Here is a 24,431-nt window from a genome sequence, read left to right as displayed (position 1 = left end):
TCACCAGGGCACCGGGATATAGAGTATGCATATGCAGACATGTGGATCTCAGCATATAGCCTACAGGAGCCACCTTTCCTGCACCCCACTTCACAGAGAGTTCAGAGGTGTTTTCAGCAATACTCTCATGTTGTTGTGTTGTATTAACTCTTACACTTAGTCCAGTGTTCATATCCTTACTTACTTATTCTTTATTCTTTAGAGGTCTTCAGAAATTGAACTCTGATTGCATCTTACCATTTTCAGTTTACATTTACATTGTCAATATTATTGTATGGTAATAATAAATTGCTTTAAAGATACATTAGTGTTTCTCCAAATTTAATGAGCAAAATGGCAAACCTTGAGCAAACCTTGAGGAATGTCAGAGGCAGAGGTTTGTCATAATTTGATTAAACTGTCTCTGATATAAAAGGAAAAAAGTTTAAAGGGTCAGAATTGGAGAATTAAGGTGGGCTGCCAGTGCTTTCTATCTCTCTTTCTGTCCCTTTCTGATCTAGCCTGCACTCTCCATGCTGGGTCTATGCTCACGCTCCCTTACCCACTTCATTATTACCACTCATAATTAGCTGGCAGGACAATTTCCCTGTTTAGATGCTAATTAATTTGTTTCCTCTGTAATGGAGGCCTGTTTGTATACTGTGGGCATAGGGCTACAGAGAAGGAGAGAGGTGCCCTTTGAGATGGGAGGAAAGGTTGTTTAAACCTGAGAAGAGCACCTCTTTGTTTTTGCAAGGTTTTGATGGAGAATGTGCATGATTGTGTGTGATGATGGAATATTTCTGAAGCTGTAGATCTTGGTGGGTTCGGTCAAGTTAGCAGGCCATTTATATGATTAGTAGGCCATTTACATGATGCTTCATCAGATAAAGCCCCCATCAGTGCTGAGATACATTTATCTTCATTAGCTTCATCAAATGTTCATTCACAACTTGGTTATTAGCATTCTCTGGCTCAGGAATGTGGTTATGTATCACTGCATGGTGGTTAGGAATGCTGTCTGTAATGAACGTGACATTTGTTTTTGGGGGGAGGTGAGAGAGAGAGTACATTTTTAATTATCTAGGAAAAGGAATAAATGGTGGAGGAGGTGAAAGACTACAGCACAGAATGAGGAGGCTCTCTGAGTCCCATCAGGATTACACATGGTCTGGCAGCAGGGGGGACACAACACCACCCCCTCCCCATGCACACTTGATTGTGACCCTAATCCAACTGTAAATCTTTTACTCTAAAAAAAAAACCCAAAACATTGCACAGTAGACACAGTAGGCCGAGAGGCAACAGACGAGAGAAACATACATTACTGTCGTTGAAGGAGGTATTGCTTGCTGGATATGTGCCAAATGCCTCTCTACCTTCCCATAAACGCAGGAGGACACAGAGGTCGAGAGCGTTGCAGAAACACAGAGACATGATGCATGTTGATGTGTCTATTAACCCTTCCCAGTGTCTGCTGCCACAGCAACGGTGAATATGCATGAAGGTGAATTACATCCTATCTGCATCTCGGTGGCAGTGCAATAAAGCAGTGATGTCAGCTAACATTAAAAAGTTGGCACCTCCAAAGGTGTTAGATACCACAATTTTAGGTTTGTCAAGGTGCAGGACCTGACCAGATGTAGCTCGTTAAATGACAGCGTGTTTGTGAGATTGCAGATTAAATAATAACTTTTATATAGTTGAGTCTATAAAACTTTGAACCAAGGACCATGATGTTATCTGGATTCTTGACGAGTAATTGGGACAGACATGCTATAAGGACTGATTGCCTGTATCTGGCATAGGAGGATCTAAAACCCAACCGGAGGTGGACGTAAATCATCATTTCCATGCCTCTTTTACAAGTAACATTCACGTGGCGACCAGCTCGTGGATGTGAGATTTTCGACTGTGAACAGAAATGTTCCGATGCAAGTAAACAACTGGATACGGTTACAACTGTTGACGGACTGTGCACAAGGGACGGACTGTTAGATGCTCACTACAACGAGCCTCGTTTGACTGACAGTTCAGACCAACGAACTGTAGTCGAAGGAGATGTAGACATTCGCTCTTTCCCTGAATGTTATCCAATCCGAGCACGCATCAGGCGGTCCTTACGCAAATGTGGTGGCAAGGGAGACGCGAGCGCTCCATTCATTGTCGCCGGGCGAGGCAAGCAGCAAGTTCGTAACAGTGAACCGTGATTCTCTGCGAAGTACTGTTCCCGCATTTAGTCGTTAAGCGGATAAGTGAAATACACTAAAGACCGTTTACCTCACCAGAAATACTTGGGTGAGTCATCCATACCTCTGCTTGCAGTTGTCCTAGCTTTTTACGTCTGTATTTCTTCTCTTGGGTTCTTGAAAGCTGTAATCACTGTTAAACAATAATCAAAACATCAAAGTAAATGGAAAACGGGTATACTTTATAACGGAACATTTTTATTCTCTTAAATGAGTCGTGCCATTTTCTACCGTTTTTCTTCGATCACTTTTCCAAAAAAGAACGCGTGCGACATCGCAGTTGCAGTTATGTCATTTGTTGGCAATAAACCTGCTTAGATCCGTCGAGATATAAATCAGTAGATCAATGCGTAAGTCTGCAGACTCTAATTTAGCGTTTTTAAACGAACTGATCATAAGGGTACAATTGCAAAGTATTTGGTGTTTCTTTTGAGATTGAGTACAATTAATGAAGAATGCGCTTGCATTATTGTATTTTAGGGGGGTTGCAAGCTTTAGATAAAAACAACACAGAAGCAGCTATAATTTATCGTATCGATAAAGTTTTGCAAAAATAAATGTGTAAAGCGCATACTGCCTCACTGGCTCAGCAGTCGGTGTGCGTCAATGTTGTGTCTGCGCTTCTCTGCGCAAGTATGCGTTTACTTTCATCATGCGTGCGAATATGGGAGCATACGTGTTTTCTAGCTGTGTACTTTTCTGCTTTCTTCGCCAAAGTGGAAACATTACTTTTGACCACTTTATGTGGGTCTGAGTGCAAATAAATCCAGAAACATTTCTATACCACTTTGCAGGGCACTGGTGTGTACTACATCCGTGCCAGTGACTTACTTGGATGTCTCCAGGCAGGGCTGTCGCAATACAATACAGTTTGCTACATTGAAGTATTGACATCTGAAGCTGGTGAGAAATGCCAGGATCCTGGTTCATATTGAGACAAAGTATAAGCTCTGCTTGAAGTACAAAGGCAGCAAATCAATCTCTCTCTCTCTCTCTCTCTCGCTCTCTCTCTCTCTCTCTCTCTCTCTCTCTCTCTCTCTCTCTCTCTCTCTCACACACACTCTCTCTCACACACACACACACACACACACACACACACACACACACACACACACACACACACATACACACACAAAACCCTAAGAACTTGGTTTACTACAATTTTTATGGAAAGATGCTAAAGTACTGAATCAGCACTTTACTTTTTTTTTTTTTGTTCAAGGACAAGTGCATCATAACACTATTAACTGTTTCAAAGTTATGTAAAGGTGTTTGTTTAAAAGTCTGCAAGAATCCAACCTCTGGTGTCTTTTAGCATATTTATATAACAAGCATTTTAGATGACTTATGTGACTAGGAAAGTGATCTTATTTGAGAAGCAGTAAATATGTTCAGACAAGAATGGAGAATGGGCTTTTCTATGGGGTGAAAAATAAAGCTTTTTTAGCCACATAGAACAGCAGCCAAGGACACAGTTCATTCAGAGTATAGAACAGAAGGATGCCTAAATCTCCAAAAGATAACTTAATCTGTCTAATTGGAAATATAAGAACCCGTGTAGCAAATTGTGTAAATAGTTTTGAGAATATGTGCAGAACAGGTAGGCTTGGGTCAGGTAGGTGGGGTCAAGTACGCAGAGGTCAGATTTTGCTTTTTACATTTAGGAAAATATTTAAAGTCGAGCCCTAGCATTTTAGCAGCATTTTAACCCAGTACAGAGAAAAACAAAAAGAATGAACGTAACTATGTTTGGTTCTTATTCATTAATTAAGTTACCAGCATATGTCAAAATTGTATTTTCTTTCAATTTAGTTGTTGCCATTTCTCAACTGCTAGCTAGGTCTCCCCTATTTCATAACAGCTAACAGTCCAGGAGGGTGAGGACTATTATTTAGTTCTTCTGTGCTGCTTCTAACAATGTGAATTGTGGCTTATGCCTTTTTCAGTTGCCACACACATATTGTCATAGAGTGTTGACCAATTCGATAGCTCTTGTATTTGGTATATCTTATTCAGTCAATTTGTCTTATTCATAGATTTATTACACATGATTTGACTGAGCGATGTCAATATATATATATATATATATATATATATATATATATATATATATATATATATATATATATATATATAATATAAATTTAAAACTTCAAAAACAAAAATGTTAAATTTCAGCACTGCAGACATTACACAACTCAGCTGATGCGGAGATGGTCTCAGTCAGTCCTGTGTTAATGCTTGCATTCAAAACATTGTGTGATCTGCTCACTGTTTCCCTGCATTTAATTGTGGAAATATGCCTCCCAAAAAAACAGATGGTACCCAAAAAGTACAGTAAATGTTATGGTAATGCTCAACAGTGAAAAAGCAAGTAATGTGTTTGATTTCAGTGATAAAGTAAAGATCCTGGATTTGCTGAAAGATTTGTTTGAATAATTTTTGAGTACTGAAATATGCATGCATGCTGATCATTTGGAACCATATACCTGCAAATAAGGTGGGCCTACTATATTCTGTATGATCTTATATTCTGACAGATGTTTGTGATTGGATAATATGGCACTAATCTAGAGGAAGAAAACTAAGGGCCTTGTTCCCACTGCGAGAGCAGGGCCAATTATATTGTCTTGGACTCTTGATCAGGGACTGCTTATGTTGCTGGAATTTTAGATCTTACACCAGAAGCTGTGGAAGCAGTTTACAACATTTTTATTTCACACATTCTTAAACATAGAATATTGAATTCTTTATCTACAAAGCAAACTTTCGATCATTATAATAAGCAGACATAATTCTTCTTCAAATCCCTACTCCACAGAATGAGATTCCTTCAAGATATGTCCTTTTTATTTTATGACCCCTATTTTAAACAAATTAGAGGAAACTTCCTTGATGTGAGATGAAGAAGGCAGTTTTGGAGCATATTTCCAAACAATATGTCCCATCTCAGCCTTGGCATGATGTACAGGTCATATGCAGGCATCTTACTGGTTATAGTGGATCATCCACTTTCATGTGACCAACACACAGCAATGTCCCGCCCCAAATCAACTCTCCTCCATTTTTTGTCCCAGACAAAAGCAGCAGGTGTTCCGGAACCTGCTGATTGATCACCCACATGCTCTGTTTCTCATGAAGATAGATGGCACATTCAAAATGACTGAGCTCAAAAAGGTGCGGACAGTCATTGGCTCTTCAGCAGGACTAATCAGATGGCTTCGGGGGACATTGGTGCATAACGGAAAAAATGAAGCCATGTGTGAATATGAAAATGAGTGAGGGACGGTTTTGTTTTTTCTTTCCTCTGATGGGAGCCTGTTGGTATTGTTGTTGTTTTGTTTTTTTTTCTCGTCTAATGGGAACCAGAGAGCCCACACCCACTGCCTTATTCTGTTGCCTGTTGAATGTGAATGAGCGGTGAGCGGGGTGTCATAATGCTGTGAAATACATTTAGCAGCTGGAGTCATTTCATGGTGCCCCAAGTTATGTTTGGACATTGATTGCAAATTATTCCATGCTATTTCCCAACTTGTTATGGTACACGGATCTGACAAAATCAGAAAAACAAAAGATCACATGACTACTACCAAGGAGTAGGACTGACTATGCCATGCCAAACATATGGCTGCCATGACTTTCAGCTGATGTGTTGGTTTGGTCTTGGTAATGAACAAGGTTGTATTTTCATAGTCTCCTTCTATTAAGCAATAGCATATTGATCTTAACAGAAACTGCTTTAATATATAGAGAGATTATATTATTATCTACATAAATGGGTTGTTTCCTTTTTTTGAAATAATACAAATAACCATCTTATCCTTTCAGATGGGTATTGCCCTAGCATTCTTGAGTAAGTGGCTCAACCTGCAGTTGTTCTTTGTGGACTTTAGTAATTCTTTGTGCAAAAGGGTCAGCTAAATGACTATGTTTAATACAAAGGTCAGCTCTTTGCCAGACCTAGAAGGGACCTTGATTCAAATGCAGTACATTGCTACTATCACATATTGGACTGCACACCAAATGTTGACTAAGTCATAATTACACTACCAAAGCCCATGAGTCTAAACTTTCTTCTAGAACTCTCTTTAGGCATCAGGTGCAAGCTAGCTGTTGACTGCGAGGTAACGAAATCACTGCTGTGTCACCCAGTGTTGATTTTTTTTGTTTGTTTCATAGAAGACTCTTGAGGAGCGTAGTGTAGTGTAACTCTAAAGCATGTTTATGTAGTTGCACTTTGCTGTTTAGCTAGCTAGATCATCCACTATCAGATATTTTCTATAATGCTTGATGCTTTTGTCTCGTTGTCATACACCATGTTTAGTAACCAGTTTTCCTCATTACACTCTGTCCCCTGGGTTGAGATGGGGCTTCATTGCCAGTTGTCCCCCTTGGGGGAACTAGGCTGTTTTGATACAAGTTCCCTTATGCCATCTTTATTTTGCCAGGATATCCTCATGAGCAGCTGTGGTGTATATTGTTTTTTTTTCTGTACCTGTGAGATGCTGAGAAAATAAGATGGTATAGTTTTTGAATGATGAAAAGAGCAGGAAAAAAATATTTAAACTCAGGGGACTGGAAAACTCAGGCCCAGAAGCTGTGGTTTAGCAAGCTCCCCAAAATATGTTTTATTAAATGTTTATTATAAACTGCCACACAAGCCAGAGCATTGCATTAACAGGAAGAAAAATATTGCTATAGAAATCTTATTTGTTTCACTTCTGAGGGTGTCATTTAAAATGATGCAATGGGGCCTGGTCAAACTACCAAGTTTTGTGTGTTGTGTATATTTTCGGCATTTAGCTGACACTTTTTTCTAAAGTGACTTACAGTTATGACTGAATACAACTTGAGCAATTGAGGGTTAAGGTTCTTTCTCAGAGGCCCAACACTGGCAAGTTGGTGGTGAGGCTTGAACTGGAAACCTTCTGATTACATGTACCTTAACCACTGACCTACAGTGAATAAATGTATTCATTTTAGGCAGTGTTTCACACTTTGGATATATGGCTATGAGTCATTTTGCTGCAGCAGGTCTTTATGAAGTTGGGTTAAAAGCATAAGGGCACTGCTTATAGTGTTCTGCTGAAGTAATTTGTTTGTTATTGCCCTATTCCTCATATGGGACCTGAAACAGCAACGTGCTTTCTGACTACTGTTACCGACTTGACTGTTACCTTTGAGCCATATGTTGTGCATGTGCATGTGTGTGCATGTGTGTGTATTGGTTTGTTTGCTTGAGGGTTTCTTGAGTGTCTGGCCTTGGCAGAAAGATTACAAAATTTAAGAGCATTATTGAGTTAACTGAAACTTAGTTCTTTTACTGAGGCCATTTCTTCTGTTTAGAAACCTGTTTTGTATTAGCTGTACCTCACCCAGACACTATACAAAGCTTTTCCATTGGAGGAGGGTGATGTCTGATAGTCATGGATTTTCCCCTATGCTTTTAGATAAGCATGGTTGACCTTTAGCTTGCATACCTCCAAACAGCTGCATTATTTATGGCCACTATTGGTTGTTGTGCCACATTAGCCAGTAGAGAATTTTATGACTCATGAGCTACTGGAGAATTTCATGGCTCACCTGTAATTTAAGATCCATGAGAAAGAAAGTGGCTCAGAGTTGGAGAATCTTTGGCTTTGATGTACTGCATTAACTTGGGGTGTGATTCAATGTGTAGTGATTGTTTTTTTCCTTTGTTTGTTTGTTTTTGTCTTGCTACTGTTTTTTCTGACATTCTGACAGACAAAATTATATAATTTTAGCTCTGAGCCAACCTCAAGTCTTCTCTGTGCAGAAACTGTTATTCTGAGCAATGTATGTGTGTGTGTGTATATATATATATATATATATATATATATATATATATATATATATATATATATATATATATATATATAGAGAGAGAGAGAGAGAGAGAGAGAGAGAGAGAGAGAGAGAGAGAGAGAGAGAGAGAGAGAGAGAGAGAGATGGGACTTTTAAGTAATTTTCAATATTAAATTACATTTAATTGTCATGATCAGTCCCTCCTAGGTTCCATGTTTTTCCTGTCTTTTGTTTTTTAGCTCCGTTCCTTAGTTTTGTTTTCTCCACTCCTTGTTTGATTGCTTGCACCTGTCCCTCTTCTCTACCTCTGTTTCTTGTATTTAAACCCTGTCTTGATCCCTGTATTTTTGCTGTTCATTTGAATGGTTGTATGTTTATTTTGTATGGTTGTGATGGTTTGTACTCCATGTTTCCTAGCGTCTTGTTTTAGCCTGCTTCCCCTGTTTGCCTTTGTGTACTCTTGTGTTTGTTTAGTCATGTATCCGCGACACTCCATGTTGGATTTTTGACCCTGAACCGTTATAATGACTCTGATTTTGGATTTGCCTATAATAAATCTCGCTCTTCTCTGCACATGCGTCCACCTCCTTACCGCTCAAGGTTACAGAATGAACAGCCAAAACACAGGCATCAGGACAAGGTTTAAATACAAGAAGGGACAGGTGCAAGCAATCAAACGAGGGGTGGAGAAAACGAAACTAAGGAACGGAACTAAAAAACACAAATGACAGGGAAAACACAGAACATGGAACCTGGGAGGGACTGATCACGACATTAATTACATGTCAGTATCACTTCTGTGTTGCCAATACTCAAGATAAGTGAGGATAAACTTTTTTAAGATTTATAATTCACTCACTTGAATTTAGCTGGAAGATGAAAAACTGGCACAATTTTTTAAATTAACACTCTCATTAATATATTATATTAATATATCACTGGTAAGAAAAATGGCTAATATTTTTCATTTTTTCTGTACCCAACCATTTCTCCTAGGCTCTTCCTTGTATCCTGTTACTTTGAGATGCCTACGTTATTTCATATGAAGTAGCTATTAGGAAAATATGGTGCTCAAGTCTTTTTTATATCCTCAAGCTATCAATCCTCAAGGCTGTTTAGGAGCAGTAATAAAGAAATGTTTTGTTTTCATGTACTTATCTGTGCCTGGCCTTCCAATTGCTGTTCATTTCACTAAATATTTGTTAAAAATTAAAGTCAATAAAAAGCAAATAAAAGGTTGCAATTAAAGTGTTTTATTTTATGATTTTAGTTTATTTTAAATAATTATATTCTGAAATATTGATGATATTTGTAAGGAAATTAGGAAATCTCAGTTTCCTTGGTGAAACTATAATATTTGAATGTGATATCTCAGAAATGTTTCAGAGACTTTGGTAAGAAAATTAAGTAATATTTTTAAAAATTATTTCTTAAATGCTGGTAAGATTGAGCTGGTGTCAGCATGGTGAGATGAACATTAAGTCTTTAAAAAGAACTTCTGTTAGATGTTGCTTTCCCATGAAGGGGTTGATGGTAAATGACCCTGAAGTGTAATACCCGGAAAAGTGCTCAAACAGAAACATCCTTTGATAAATCTTAACTTTTACCTCTTGTTCATGCCTAGCTTTCTTTTCTGGGTCATTGTTATTTACTTTCAAACATGAACTAGGCAAATTATTAGCTAAGCAATTTAACTTGGTATGTTTGGAAGAGCTTTGACTTGGCTAACAAGCTGCCAGCCTTTACATTCTTGTTTATCAATCACAAGAGAACATGTGTTTGTACTTTCGGGATCAGAGGAAGACAATAATGCAAGAAATAGCCAGCAACTGCTTCTATACAGCATCACTGTCAAAACCAGAAAAAAAACCTTTACATGTTATGACAATGCTAGCTAGGTCAAAGAAAAGAACACTGGGAAGGCTATGCTTTGCCAGGGAAGTGCATCAAGTGTGCCCCTTTTCAATGATTACCATACCGTGTTTTGTGATATTCCATTATTGAAATATTTGCATGCATGGAAATGATGCAACTGGGGGTAAGTTTTGAATTTCCTAAACCAGCCTAGCATTTACTCTTCATTAGCATGATATGAGGCACCATTATAATGGTTGAAGGAGCCAATAAGACTGTGTGTAGACACTATGACACAGTCACATTGACAGCTACTTGGTCTGTTGCCAAGACAACTAATTATTGTATGATGTACATGTCCTCAGCTTTATTGAAATGCATTGATTATGATTATGCTTTTTAAACAGACTTAGTTTTTCACCAGTCAGGACATGTGGAGTGGTGTATGAAATGAGTGCTAATTGCCCACATGCATGTACATGAATGTACCTAGATTATACAACAATGAAAATGTATAAAACAGAATCCATTCTCCCAGTGGTGATTTTAGAAGTGTTAGTGTCCCCCTCCTGCCCTGCCTTTTTATTTGGGTGTTATTCTCATTCATGTATGCCAAAAGAGGTGGGATTTTAGGTTTGTGTTGTGTGTTTTGAATGTCTGATTTTTACTTACTGCACCTGAAAGGTCCTTAGTGAACAGGGTTCCAGCACCTCTTGCATGTGAATAGCATCTGTTCTTCTTACATTTTGCACAGTGTGACTCCCTTAAAACACAGTGGCCCTTAATGCACTGTGCCATGACTAAGGAACACTGTGGGACTTCCTTTTAGGCTCATATACTTACCGCAATAGCACAAAAAAAGTACTGAGTTCAACATTTCCTTCTCTAAGATGGTGTTTTCAGAACCAGCAGGAGGTCATTTCATAACAGACCCCAGACTGTGTCATCTTGACTTTTATTTTTCAGTCACCTACAATGGCCACCCAATGTCCGCCCCTTTAATTGAATCTTTTTAAAATTCCTCTCTCTCTCATGCTCTTGTTCTCTGTTGTTTTGAGTGGTGGAATAAATCCACTGCAATTTCCCAGAGTTCTCACTTCCCATGTTATTCATTAACATTTAAAAGGAATACTCACAAGATTGACATTGCTGGAATGTCAAAGACATCATGGCATCTGCATGGAAAGCTATGGTCTATCAATCCAGCTGGGTGACATGAAGAATCACAGCAGTACTAGAGAAAGAGGTCAGGTTGTCCTCAGACCTTGTTTTTCTAGCACTGTGTCTTCGGTAGTGAGGACAGCTTTTAGAAATAGTTTTCAGCATGCAGAAAGGGATTATTCCACAATATACAACAGATGAAAAACAATAGGTATATCTCTGGTTATGTTTGTAACAATAGAAAACCATTCTGGAATCATTTTTATAGGTAATATTCAGAATTAGTACACAAAGTCATACCTGTAGAGTTTTTCTCAGGATTGCCTAACTGTCTTCTGAAGTTGTACCCTCCTGCAGACTACTCTTGTCTAATACACCTGCCCGATATTCTGATGCTGTTGAAATCCCTAATTAGCTGGATTTGGTATGTTGGACTGTAGCTGGAATCAAGGATAAGAATGATAAGTCCCGGTGTTACTGATCCACCTATCTCCATATTGACTCTACACAGATACTGTGAGGTTATACCATAGGAATGTACTGTAGATGATAGGTGTCTGGAGAAAAGGATGTACTTTAGCTTTCTGGTCGATCACCTTGAAGAGCCCTTCACTGTGGTTTCACCTTGTCTGACTCACTTGTTACCCAGAATCCTCTAGTACTCTTGGATTTCTGCCACTTTGAACAGAATTCAGGCTCACTGGCAGATAATTATCACTTCTGTGCCAGCCTTTGGAAATTACAAAATGAATGCACCATTTCTTTCTTCTTTGCATTTCTCATTAAACACATTTCCCTCCCAGGTGTCTAATTTCTACATGCCTGCCATAATCTGACAAAGAGACTTCTTGCAATTATTGGTAAGTGGCATTGTCATCTCACGCAGTAAATGAACATGGAGCTGACTCTCTGGCTGAATAAAGAACTTGTATTGCCAACAGTTAGCACCCAGAAGATGGTTATTTTTGTCATGAACACACACAGTTATTTTTCCTTTTATAAATCTCATGACTAAATTCAGAGCATAATTATTTTTGTGCTTTCATTTTTGCTTTCAAATTGTGTTTCTTATCTATTCATATGGGCCCTCACACCCTGCTTTCCTGAGTGCAGCAGTGTAGCTGGAGGCTCACTTTCCCCATGATAGTAATAATTACAATATTCTGAAACTGAATCTAAGCCATCCCTGGCAGTGTCTTAAATCTTAACTGGTGTCTCTAACACTGGCTTCTATGTCTGACAGTCAGTTTGTTGGAACTCTCAGCCCTGATCTCTCTGATCTAACAATATACAGATTCATACAAGGACTCATATGAAATTACAGATTATTCCAAAGAGAACTGGGAGCATGTATAAGAATCATAACTTTTCTCACAACCTGTATGAATGAACTGGTGTTACGCATACAATTTGTTCATGAGGTCAGGTCAAGTATGGTTCCTTCATTAGATATGAACTGCTCAGCATGGGTGGCTGAGATGGATGGCTTTAGATCATTTGAAATCAAAAACTGAATAGCGCTTTCACATACTCCTTGGAAAATGTATGAATGGTTAGAGTATGAAGTGCAGTTTCAGATTCTACATGAAGATTCTTTGTCTGCCAGAAGGTAGGTGTTCTTAACGGAAATGAATTAATAGTGTTCCTAACTGAATATTGGATCCAAAAAGGTCAAATGGAAAGAGGTAGAAGAAAATGCAAGCCCAAATAAGTGTTATATTATGCTTTCTGTGTTAGTTAAGACTATATGCATGAACAAGACAGTAAATTCTGTATAGTTTGAATTGCAATATTCCTGTTCTCAATATTTCAGTACCTCCACTGAACATTTTGAACCATAGTTAAACAAATAAAAAGTATATCCTAAATTAGCAATTCAAAATTAACTATTAGTAACCCCCATTATATCTTAAAAATTGCAAGCTTGCCCATGGTTCACCAGAGGTGGGCAGTTGCTAACAGCATTCAGATGGCTTTGCATTTTTTTTTAATGTTTTCAAAACATCATACATTTACATATTCTCAAGTACAGGCTTTCCAAGGGTACCTGCTATCTATGAATTTGCCTTTTACCCAGTTACATTTTAATCATCATTCACATTCACAACATTTACATTATAGATTCACATTCACAACATTTACATTATAGTTACTAATTTCTTTCTGTGTTTAATTTCATTCTGTTCTATTGATGACAACACCTGGACTATGTTTACATTTACATTTACAGCATTTGGCAGACACTCTTATCCTCTTATGCTCTTATCCACTCTTATACTCTTAAAATTGCTTTGTCATTTACTGATAGAATATATCCTATCCAGTACAGTAGGTTAGAGTTCAAGATACCAATGAAGTAGAATGCTGTTGAAATACAGGGATCAATGCTGATGCCTAGAAGTGCAAAACACACCAGCTCTATAACAAACAACAGTAAGTGCAATAAACAATACCCTACAATAAGTACTAGAGTTTCAGATACTCAACATAGGTACAGGATCTGTGGTCATTTAAATATTTCACAAATAGATGGGTCTTCAGTCTGCATTTGAAGGCTGCGGCCAGGACATCTGGACAGAGAAGAGTCTCAATGCTTGTCTTTCATGAGACTTGAAGCATGATGTTTCAAACTGATCCATACTTGAGGTTCAAAGTACTCGAGGTACGGATCGGGCCAATGAAGTGAACGCAGCAGCGAAGTGACATGTGAACTTTAGAAGATTGAAGACCAGTCATGCTGCTGCTTTCTGGACAAGTTGTAGAGGTCTAATGGCTCTTAGATGAAGACCAGCAAGTAGTGAGTTGCTGTAGTCTAGCATTGAGCTTACAAGAGACTACACATGCACCTGGGCAGCTTCCTGCCAGAGAAATGGCCGAATCCTTCATATTTCACAAAGGAGAAATCTGCAAGACATGGTCAGATTTGAAACGTGAGTTGAGAATGACAACTGGTTGTACAAAGTTATGCCCAAGCTATGATCAGCTTCAGACGGAGATACCAGGGAGTTCTGGAAAGAAACTGTGAGGTCATGGTAAGGGCTGGGATATACAGAAGCTTGGGTTTACTGGGGTTGAGCTTCAAGTGCTGGGATGACATCCATGATGTCAGTCAAACATGCTGAGATACATCTGGAAACCTGTATGTCAGAGGGTGGGAAAGAAATAATTATCTGGGTGTCGTCAGCATAGCAGTGGTAGGAGAATGAGTATACAAAGAAAAGAGAAGGCCTAATACTGAGCCCTGAGGGACCATGATGGAGAGTGCATGGATTGGATGTGGGTCTTCTCCATGCTACCTGGTTAGTAGCCAGACTGATTTGGATCATGGAGCTGGTTCTGTGTGAGAAAAATAAATAATTGACTGTAAACTGCTCATTCAAGAACTTTTGAGAAGAAAGAGATACCAGTCTGTAATTGGTTAGTTTGGAGCTGTCGAGTGTGGCCTTCTTTAATATTGGACTATTTTGATGTAGTTCATACCTCTTAATTTGGAAGTCCATAATTTTGTGTTCAGCCACATGTATCTCAAAAAAAGACAGTAAAATTAATAGCCACACTTCTATCTTACAATTGTTTTTTTATGCTCTAGGGAAAGTATTAATTTTACCATTATACTGTTACCATACTAAAACAATAGATATCTATAAAAATACTTATTGACGGGTATTTGATGATAAAATCTGATGTGAAATGTAAATCTCTCTCTTTATGTCAGTGCAATGTTTTCTGAGTTTTGTGCTTTAGTCAGTTTATGTGAGGCAATTATAGAGGCATGTCATGAGTATTAAGTGAATTATTGAACTTGAATAATGTATAATTACATGCAGTTATTAAAAAAAGTGTCAACAGAATTCATTAATGCAGTATATGATTGACTTTAGTTTCAGAGATAATTGCTGATTATTTACACTTCTTGATATCACAACTCTTATATATTGACATTCTCACAATAATTCAATACTCTCAGATTTACAAATAGCTAAATTAATCTAATATTTATTAGTGACCATGCTCCTGTCTCTTTAAACATAAATAATCAGTTTCATAAACCATGAACTAGGTGGTGTTTTAGTACATCTTTTAGTACATAGGACATAATTCATGGAAATGACCAACTCCTAATATCACACAAACACTGTTGTGGGAAATGACAAAAGCTGTCATAAAGGCAAGATAATCATATATTCATTATTTAAAAGAAGTTTAAATAACACAACAAAAAATTACACTCTTAGAACAAAAATGTGGAAATGAGACTACGATAGATTAAGTTAAATTAGATATAAACTTGAAATGAATTATATTATAAATAAAATTATTTTGAATAGAGCAATACATTTGGCAAATACTTCACAAACCAATTTAACAATAAGAAAAAGCCATGGTTCCAGCAATAAAGAATTCTGCAGGGTTAACATTATCACAAGAAATTAACTCATCACAAGATATTAACACATTTCAGTCTTTTTATAGTAAATAATACTCTGCTAGATATGTACCTGATCCAGTTGTTTCGAAAATTGGATACAATGCTTGATCACATGTGTAGAGCATGCCTGAGGAAGACTGCTGTTTAAAGATTTATTAGTAGGGCAGTGCAAGACTGTTTACTTGTGAATTAAAGATTACATTCTTGCCATATGTACAGTAAAGCATTGATGTCAAATATTCAAGTATTACAATATTGATGTTGTTTTAGAAATGTTCTTGACCTAAATTTCATGAGATGTTTTAGGAGTAGCTGATTATGCAGATTAAAATTAGTTCTGCACGGTGTTGTGGCTTCATCCCTAACATTGTGTAAGTACTGAGCAGCAATAACATATGACTAAGGCTACTGCTCATTAAATATGGTGCAGGCTGTTATTAACCAAATAATTTTTCAAAAGTAACATATTACTGAATAAATAAAATCATGCAGGTTCACATTTACTTTATATGGATGTGTTTAAACAGGAGTGTTTTCAGTGCATTACAATATGAAATAATATAGAAAATCACTGAAGGAGAAATACATTACGTATACAAGAATACAGTTTACAATGTATAGAGCTTTGTGTTCTGATTCTTTGAGTATATGGGTATAGGTGCAATGATGGACTAATCCTGTTCTATTCTGATGGTGAGAGCATTCACTCATTTTCATTAGTTTAATTAACTAATACCCAAGAGCGGTGGCAAGAGTTCTTTCACTAAAAGTTACTGAAACTTTATGCATTCATAACAAATATCATGAAGCTCATGTCATTAACCTCAAGCTTCACTAACTGCTTACGTCTTCAGTTAGACCACCCTGGCTTCAGTCAGCCAATCAGAATGATATGTAGAGAAACAGGAACTGACAGAGCTCAGATAATTCCAAAAAGGTCAAAGAGAGGGAGTGGCAGTGAGTGTGACAAGGAGGAGGGAGACAAATGCTCACCTCTGATTAGTCACCGTGATCACACCTAAATGGACTCCTGTCAGAAGAAGAGAAAAACTCCATGGGCGGCTGGTCTCCAGAGCAAGCCTCTGATGAACTTGTCTGCATAACCATTAGTGCATTCAGCCATTAGAGGTCCTCGTCAAGTATTAAGACCTATTAAATATTTAATCAACTTTAATAAGCTGAGAGTCCAGGTAATGATTAATTAGATCAGCACCTCATTTTTCATGTGCAGCAAAATAACCATTTTTAAAGCTCAGAGTAATTTGAAGTTACCAAATATATCTCTTGCTCTTATTAGGGCAGACATGTTATATGCCATGTTAGAAAGTATGATGTCACTGCAAAGACTTTTAAACACAAGTTACACTTCTAATGTGGTGTCTAAAGTAGGGCTTTAATGAATCATAGAATTCAAAGTTTGATTTAACACAGTATTAACGTATCACAATTGGATGCATTTTTCAATTATTTATCAAAATACTCAATATTCTAAACAATATTTGACACTTTGAAATGAAACAATAGAGTTTTTCCTTGAGAAATAAATGAACAAAATTAAAAAGCAGTTTTTGATGTAGAATGTATGGAGGCTAATGATGGCTGTTATGTATTAGGTAGGATTAAACCACAAAATATCAAAGTGCAGCAATGCAGCTGCATATTATGATGTCTAAGCATAGGGCTGGGTCATCTGCTTTCTGCCATCAGAGGCTAATCCAAGGTAATTGGGGCAATTAGCCACTCCTGTCCTCTTGGCTACTTAAGAGCAGCTCACAAGCTCATTGTTCAATCTTCTGGCAAAAGACAAAGGTGGTATTTTGGGTAGAGACCTCAAGAGCTGCCTCATTTTTTTTTTCTCTCTCACCCCTCAAACATCTCCTAAAAGCCTCAAGTCATGGTTCAAGTCCCCTTTTGAGTTTGCTTAAGCCCTCCATAGAGTTCCCAGACCTTGAAATCACTCTGGCTTTCTCCTTTACTCCCTTTCTCTCCATAGACTGCCTTCCCTTATATTTGGGCAAGCAAAGCTTTGGTCAATTTGAGTTTTCTTTTTTCTCTATAGCATGTCTGCTCACTTTCCCCCAACAGCCTCAGTTCTTCCTTAGATTCCAATCTTTAGATTGCCTCTTTGGTTTGCTGGTAATGCACTGGCATGGCAAACCTGACAAAAGCAGTTCTAACCTACCTTATGTTTTTGGGTTTTCTTTGTGAAGGAGTTCCAGCAGTAGTTACCCAGGTGCAATTAGCACTAGTTCCTGGTTAGATCTGGTATATACATACATTCCTAGCTCCCTTGCTTTGGTAGTTCACCCAGTGTGCCCTGGCTTTTTATACTTGTAGACTCCTGTTTGGTTACCTTATGTTGAGCACCCCATTACTCTCACAGGGGTTTACCAGTGTCACAGTGCTAAACAAGAATGCATTGGTGCATTCTATTTTCATGTATTTATTTATGCATGTAATCAATATAAAAGAACAGGAAGATGACATTAGGATGAAGGAAAAGACTGTACTTGGCTTTGGTTCAGTGAACTAGGACTTTCTCGTGACGTCAAGTGAAATATTTGATCCTAGCTTGATATTTAAGGCTAAAAGACTTTAACTTACTTATACTTGTAAAATCATGAAATCATGATGTGTTGACACTGCTGATTTATAATCATAAACTTAAAAAGAGCACCTAATAAACTGCTCACTGAATATAGGTACATGCTTGGTGTTTCTAATAAAGTGTATAGAAAATACATATTGGGCGGTAAGGTCAGTACCCTCTTCTAGAATGTTTCCAGGAGACTACACTGGACATTTAGAGTGATGTCTCATAGGGTATTGATAATCTGAAGCAGTCACAATTCAAAGACAATAGGGATGTGTGCAGTCTGAATGTATAGTGGCATTTAAGCCATGACTAACAAAAAAGAACGTCAGGCTGAAAACAAAAATTTCACATTGTCTCTGGAATTATTTTTCCATAACTAAACTAAACTAACAGCATCGTGTTCATCGTGTTGACTTTTGTCCTTCCTTAGGCCCTAAACGCTTACTTTAACTATAGTCTATGGCTGTCTTTTTGTGTCTATAGAGAGGTCACTAAAAATGGGAAAACATAACAGCAAGCTTGCTCCAGAAGTTTTGGATGACCTGACCAAGAACACAGAGTTTAACGAAGCAGAGCTGAAGCAGTGGTATAAGGGCTTCCTGAAGGACTGTCCCACTGGCATCCTCAACTTGGAAGAGTTCCAACAGCTCTATGTCAAGGTAAAAACAAAGGTTCTACAGGCATTAGGGACACTAGATGCACACATGAGCAGTGCTTTATAGCTTATTACAAAAATTGTTTATCAGCACCATGGAATGTGCACTTTCTGAACCTAATTAAGAATCAGAAGGAATTCCAGGAAAGAAATTCTACATCACGTTACACCAGCTGAGTCTGGTGGAACATTAAAGGAAGTTGACTGCCATCTCTGTTGGCTGTTACAGTTCTTCCCCTATGGTGATGCCTCCAAATTTGCTCAGCATGCCTTCCGCACCTTTGACAAGAACGGTGATGGTACAATTGACTTCAGGGAGTTTATCTGTGCCCTGTCCATCACCTCCAGAGGAAGTTTTGAGCAGAAACTCAACTGGGCCTTCAATATGTATGACCTGGATGGAGATGGCAAGATTACACGCATGGAGATGCTTGAGATTATAGAGGTGAGACCTCTGTTATGCTGTTTAATATGATCAGGAGGCCCTTTACCTTCATCCTGTTTTTCCTCCGCTTTCACACTCTTCAACTTGTCCTTTTACCCCTCCTGCTTTGCTATGGCTCACAGGCAATCTATAAAATGGTTGGAACGGTGATTATGATGCGCATGAATGAAGATGGCTTGACACCCCAGCAGCGTGTAGACAAGATCTTCAGCAAGATGGACAAAGACCACAATGATGAGATTACGCTGGAGGAGTTCAAAGAGGCGGCCAAAAGTGACCCTTCAATCGTCTTGCTATTGCAGTGTGACATGCAGAAGTAGAGGAGGAGGGGGTGAGTGAGAGGGGGAGGGATCTATAGGGTGTGGGTGGAACAACTAATAGTGACTTTTAGAGACAAGTAGGTTAGCATGATCTAGCATATAACAAGATGTACATAAAGTAAAATGTGAGAGTTAAAAATATTCTCAGATGATGACAGATACATAGCAACAGACATAGCTGGGAATAACAGAAGGGGAGACTGAGTGAACACACCAGAGTGATGAAAGCCATTTTCCCTATAGTCTTTTGTCAGCTGGTTAAATGTACTGTTTATCAGACAGTAGTGGCAAGCTGCTGCAGCTGCTTCCTAGGCCCAAATCCAAAGAGAAAATGCATTAAACAGTCAGAGCTAATAAGAGAATGCAGTTTAACATGGGACACTTAGGATTCTTAGAACTTTTATAGAAAACAGTAAATAACGTAAAACTGTGTCGATACATTTCTGCAAAAAGAAAGTATTCTCAAGGTCTCCTTATTGTTCTGTGTTCACTGAATCTAAGTTGCAAACAGGCAAAATGCTTTTCTAGGCATATTTGGATAAAAAATAAATCACCAAACTGAAATACATGTTTATCAGGTTATGGACATTACTACCATTACTGTTTTCCTATTGGCTAAACTCCATGGATACAGAAAGGTCAGTGTTGTTGGATGGATGGATTTTAGACATGCTGCAATAACCTAATATTCAATGTTTGAGACTGATGCTATCACAAATCATGGCCTTCATCAGCTGATCTGGTTATAAAAAAGATTTGCCTGACATATGTCAGGCATATCAAGTCACTCTCACATAGGAATGAAAGCTAGTGGTAAAAGAATGCATTGTATTTGCTAGAGTGAACTCTAAGAACATATGTACATGAAGATATAAGATATTCACATTAATATATTATGTAAATGTTTCTCTAGTATTGCTTCCATATTACAGCACAGTTGTATTTGTGTTAAAACACAAAACTATACTATATATAGATATTGGTCTATCTCTGCGAGTTTGAAAGAGTCTAGAGTGACACTGTACTTTCTATGGGATTATTTTTTTTTTTTGCATAATTAAATGTGCAAAAATGCATGTATACATACTCTGTTTTTTTTTTTTGTTTGTTTGTTTGTTTGTGTGTGTGTGTGTGTGTGTGTGTGTGTGTGTGTGTGTGTGTGTGTGTGTGTGTGTGTGTGTGTGTGTGTGCAAGTGCAAGTGCAAGGGTGGAAGAGAATGAACATGTGTGGGAAAATAAATGTCATCAGTCTTTAACTATTCTTTTCATTGTAGAAGCTGTTCACACCAACACTGGGAGTATTAAATTGCTGTTAGCTGATGTAGCATTCACATTTCTCACTTGTTTTCTAACAAGAGTTATAATTCTCCAAATCACATCATATTTCTCATCTGCCTCAGTGTACAAGCTGTGCAAGTATCATATAAGATTAAGTGTATTAATATATTGTCAAAATGTCTTGCTTTTCTTTCTGGTGTAGTGAATGTAAACACATATGTAAGTCATAAGCCGCAATATTTATGCCGCAGTACTTATGAGAACATTGTTGCACTAGGTGTAAGGGCAAGTACATATTGTATCATACTGCCACCCAGTGGAAATCTCAGCAGGCCAGCTACCTTAGACCAAGTTTCCAAATGAAAGGGGTGAAGTCCAAAATGCTAATAGTGAAAGACTGTTCTCACCACTCTTACTTGCAACCATGATATACCAGACAGTAAGCTGACTTAAGTGCTGCACTCAATGAGCTCTTGTACAATCAACAAATGTGAATATATTGAATATTCCTTGTGAGTTCCATAGACTTCTGGGCCATTTTCCTGGACACAGATGAGATCTAGTGTTGGATGGAAAAGACCATGTCTGTGGTGTGTTTTAGTCTTTTATTTGGATTCACCACTGTCTGGAGACCTACATCACAGCTTTTTTAAGAGTGGCCTAGTTTAGTAGGTGGTTATAATTCTTAAGGATCACCAGTTTCATGTTTCTAGATGTCACAACACATCATATGATGTTACAGCTGTAGTAGTAAGTGATTTCTCAGTGGAACTTATAATGTTGCGGCTACTTCACATAGTTAGGATCTACTGGATTTTATAATCACATTTTTTGCAGCAATGTTGGTTTAGCACTTTTTAACAGCCCTGTTTACCTAAGCTTGGTTTCAGTGCACAGGTTTCAATTTTCTAAATTTCCAGAATAGTTCCTTGAGTATATAATTCCCTCAATTCACAAATCGTAATGCAAAATAATGATGATAAAATGTTGTAAACATACCCACACACTTAACTATGAGTGTCATTGTGCAGTGTGAGTTACTCCTTCCTGAGGATACCACATAATGACAAGTGTTGTGCTTAAGCCCACACATTTGTGAAGGTAGGACCTTTGTCTACTGGCATAGAGTAATGCCTGCATAGAGTATTGGATGACTGGGTGCTAGGTAATTCTGTTTGAAGACTTGATGTGCAAAAAGAAATGAGTGTAGGAAAAATCTATGGAAAATGGCCCTGTTAAGAAAGGTTTACACCTAATGTGGGAACCAAAGAGACTATGACATGTCTGTTAGTGGCACTGGCATAAATGTCAGTTCAAATTTCTTGATTCAGCCTACTTTTCATTTTCACCTTAAAATACAAAAGAAATGCCATTTATTTCAGTAGGAAATGTAAGAGATAATTATTCCCTGTCATTTCTGTAAAATAATACTTTGATCAAATGTAATAATAATAATGAACATAGGATTCATTATACATTGTATATTAGAATTTCAGAAACTGAATTCCATGACCTTTGCATTAATAGCATTGCTTAGAAAATCCTGCAATATAATCTATACCAGGATTCAAAACTTAAAAGGGAATAATAATTGTGACCTGTTGTGAAATACACTCTTAATAATTCATTCATGTACTATGTGTTCTGTATGTCTGTTTTATTTTTATGTCACATTTTATTTTTCAATATTGTAATTGTAAAGCTCTTTGAACAAAGATGTGTTATTTTTGGTACATAGAAATTAAACTTGTGGATGTCTACTAAATTGTTGAGAAAGTGCAACCTTTTTTAAACTCTGTTCAACCAAATGTATGGACACAGCTATCAATAATATAACAGCTGAGTGTGCTATATCTATCCATTACAGATTAATCTCTTTCTTTCTCTCTCTCTCTCTCTCTCTCTCTCTCTCTCTCTCTCTCTCTCTCTCTCTCACACACACACACACACACACCTAAACATAACATACTTTTGCACAAACCTGCACAGTAAGAGTCACACAGAGGTGATGATGTCTTGATGAATGCTGTTGTCATGGCAGCATAGCTATTGCTGGGATACATCCTGTAGTCTGAGGATGTGTGCCTTCTCCTAGAAATGCATATATACCCACACTTGCCTCCCACCTCAAGGACACACACACACACACACACACACACACACACACACACACACACACACACACACACACACACACACACACACACACACACACACACACACACTCTCTCACTCATGCAGGAGCATGTTCTCTCCCAAGGTAGACATATACACAAACAGGTGAACCCACTATCCCCAAGAGAACACACTAATGTTTAACACATTCTACCCAGGGACACACACGCACGCACGTACGCAGGCACACACACAGGTTAACTCTTTTGCCCAGGGATAAACACCAGCAATGTAACATACTCTTTTTATGCTTGCCACTTGGAATTTACTTGGAAATTCGAGATTAACAACCATTCGATTACTAAGCAATGACATTTTTTCTATCCTTTCTTAGTCACACCTTCGGTATTTTTATCCATTTCCAATTCATACCTTTTATATGAAGGTTTGTATTTGTAACAAATAGAATAATTATATGCATTCCTTACTCCAAAACTGTAGTCACGTACTTGCTTTGTATGAATTTTTAATATATTCTCTTAATCTTCATGAAAGAGATTCCATACACTTTAATTCTTAGTTTGGTAAAGTATTTTCATTTTCAGTATCATAGACATTGTATAGTGATTTATTTCATCCTATATTTTAAAGTGCTGACCCATGTTTGTGCCCACAGCCTACTGTGTATGCGTGTATGTGTTCAGTACCATGGATGGGTAAAATGCAGATACTCAGTATCCTCATAGGGGTTAATAAATTACCTCTTTCCTAAAACCTAGCTGCACTGATTTTAATGGCGCTGACTAATAATGTGGTGACTAATCACTGTAAAAACAATAAGAACTAATAAATCTACATGCAGCAAACATTAGTGTCTAAGCACAGCTTCACAAATCCTTAGTTATGATTAAACCACCAGTTTGCTGAAAGGGTTTCAATGTATTGTGGTGGACAAGTGTAATAAATTAATTGTGTTTCTCCCCTAGTGTTTTCATATAATATCAAATTAGCACACTATTAGCACAGGATTGTACCATTATCCCTTGGCCATTTCAAACCAAACTGGACCTACATCTTCAAATTATCATTTTATACACTTCATTCAAATTTGGTGAAAATCAAATATCTAATGCTGAGCTATGTCCTATGTCCTGACATCCTGTTCTGCATTTTGATGCATTGAACAGGTTAGCAAATTATGGGCAAACATTTCTGAATATGAAAAATCATTCCCAAATAAATCTCATTCATATGTTCACACCAAAGAGTTCCAACCAAGCATCAACATATGGCAATTTGGGAATGAGAATGGGTTTTAAAAAATCTGTTAAATCATTTTTATTTCATTTGACTCATATTTGTTAAATATTGGACCAGACTTGTAGAATAAGTAGTGTAAAAAGGTTTTTGGAAATTCCAAATAATGCATGTGCAGCTGACATCAAATTCACAATTTTCGCTGCAGTCAACATAACCCAAGGAGTTATAAAATCAAATATTGATTATATTAAGCAGTTCCAAAAT

At 37.6% G+C, this 24,431-nt stretch overlaps 1 protein-coding gene across 2 annotated transcripts; it reads left to right on the top strand.

Annotated features, from left to right (window-relative positions):
- The first annotated feature begins 2,146 nt into the window (after positions 1-2,146).
- hpcal4 (hippocalcin like 4) lies at positions 2,147-22,557 on the top strand. Of its 2 annotated transcripts, XM_081702051.1 has the most exons (5): positions 2,155-2,277; positions 11,873-11,929; positions 18,578-18,753; positions 18,979-19,194; positions 19,317-22,557. In XM_081702051.1, the coding sequence occupies exons 3-5, from the start codon at positions 18,592-18,594 to the stop codon at positions 19,512-19,514; spliced, it is 576 nt and encodes a 191-aa protein (XP_081558177.1). In that variant the 5' UTR covers positions 2,155-2,277; positions 11,873-11,929; positions 18,578-18,591; the 3' UTR covers positions 19,515-22,557. The 2 variants fall into 2 exon arrangements, with proteins under 2 accessions (XP_026862167.1, XP_081558177.1); XM_027006366.3 differs by lacking the exon at positions 11,873-11,929 and having other exon boundaries at positions 2,147-2,277.
- The last annotated feature ends 1,874 nt before the right edge of the window (positions 22,558-24,431 follow it).

Source organism: Electrophorus electricus, chromosome 2, assembly GCF_041902795.1.
Source record: "Electrophorus electricus isolate QZ-2024a chromosome 2, ASM4190279v1, whole genome shotgun sequence".
Taxonomy (NCBI): domain Eukaryota; kingdom Metazoa; phylum Chordata; class Actinopteri; order Gymnotiformes; family Gymnotidae; genus Electrophorus; species Electrophorus electricus.
This window is presented reverse-complemented; position numbering and strand designations above follow the sequence as displayed.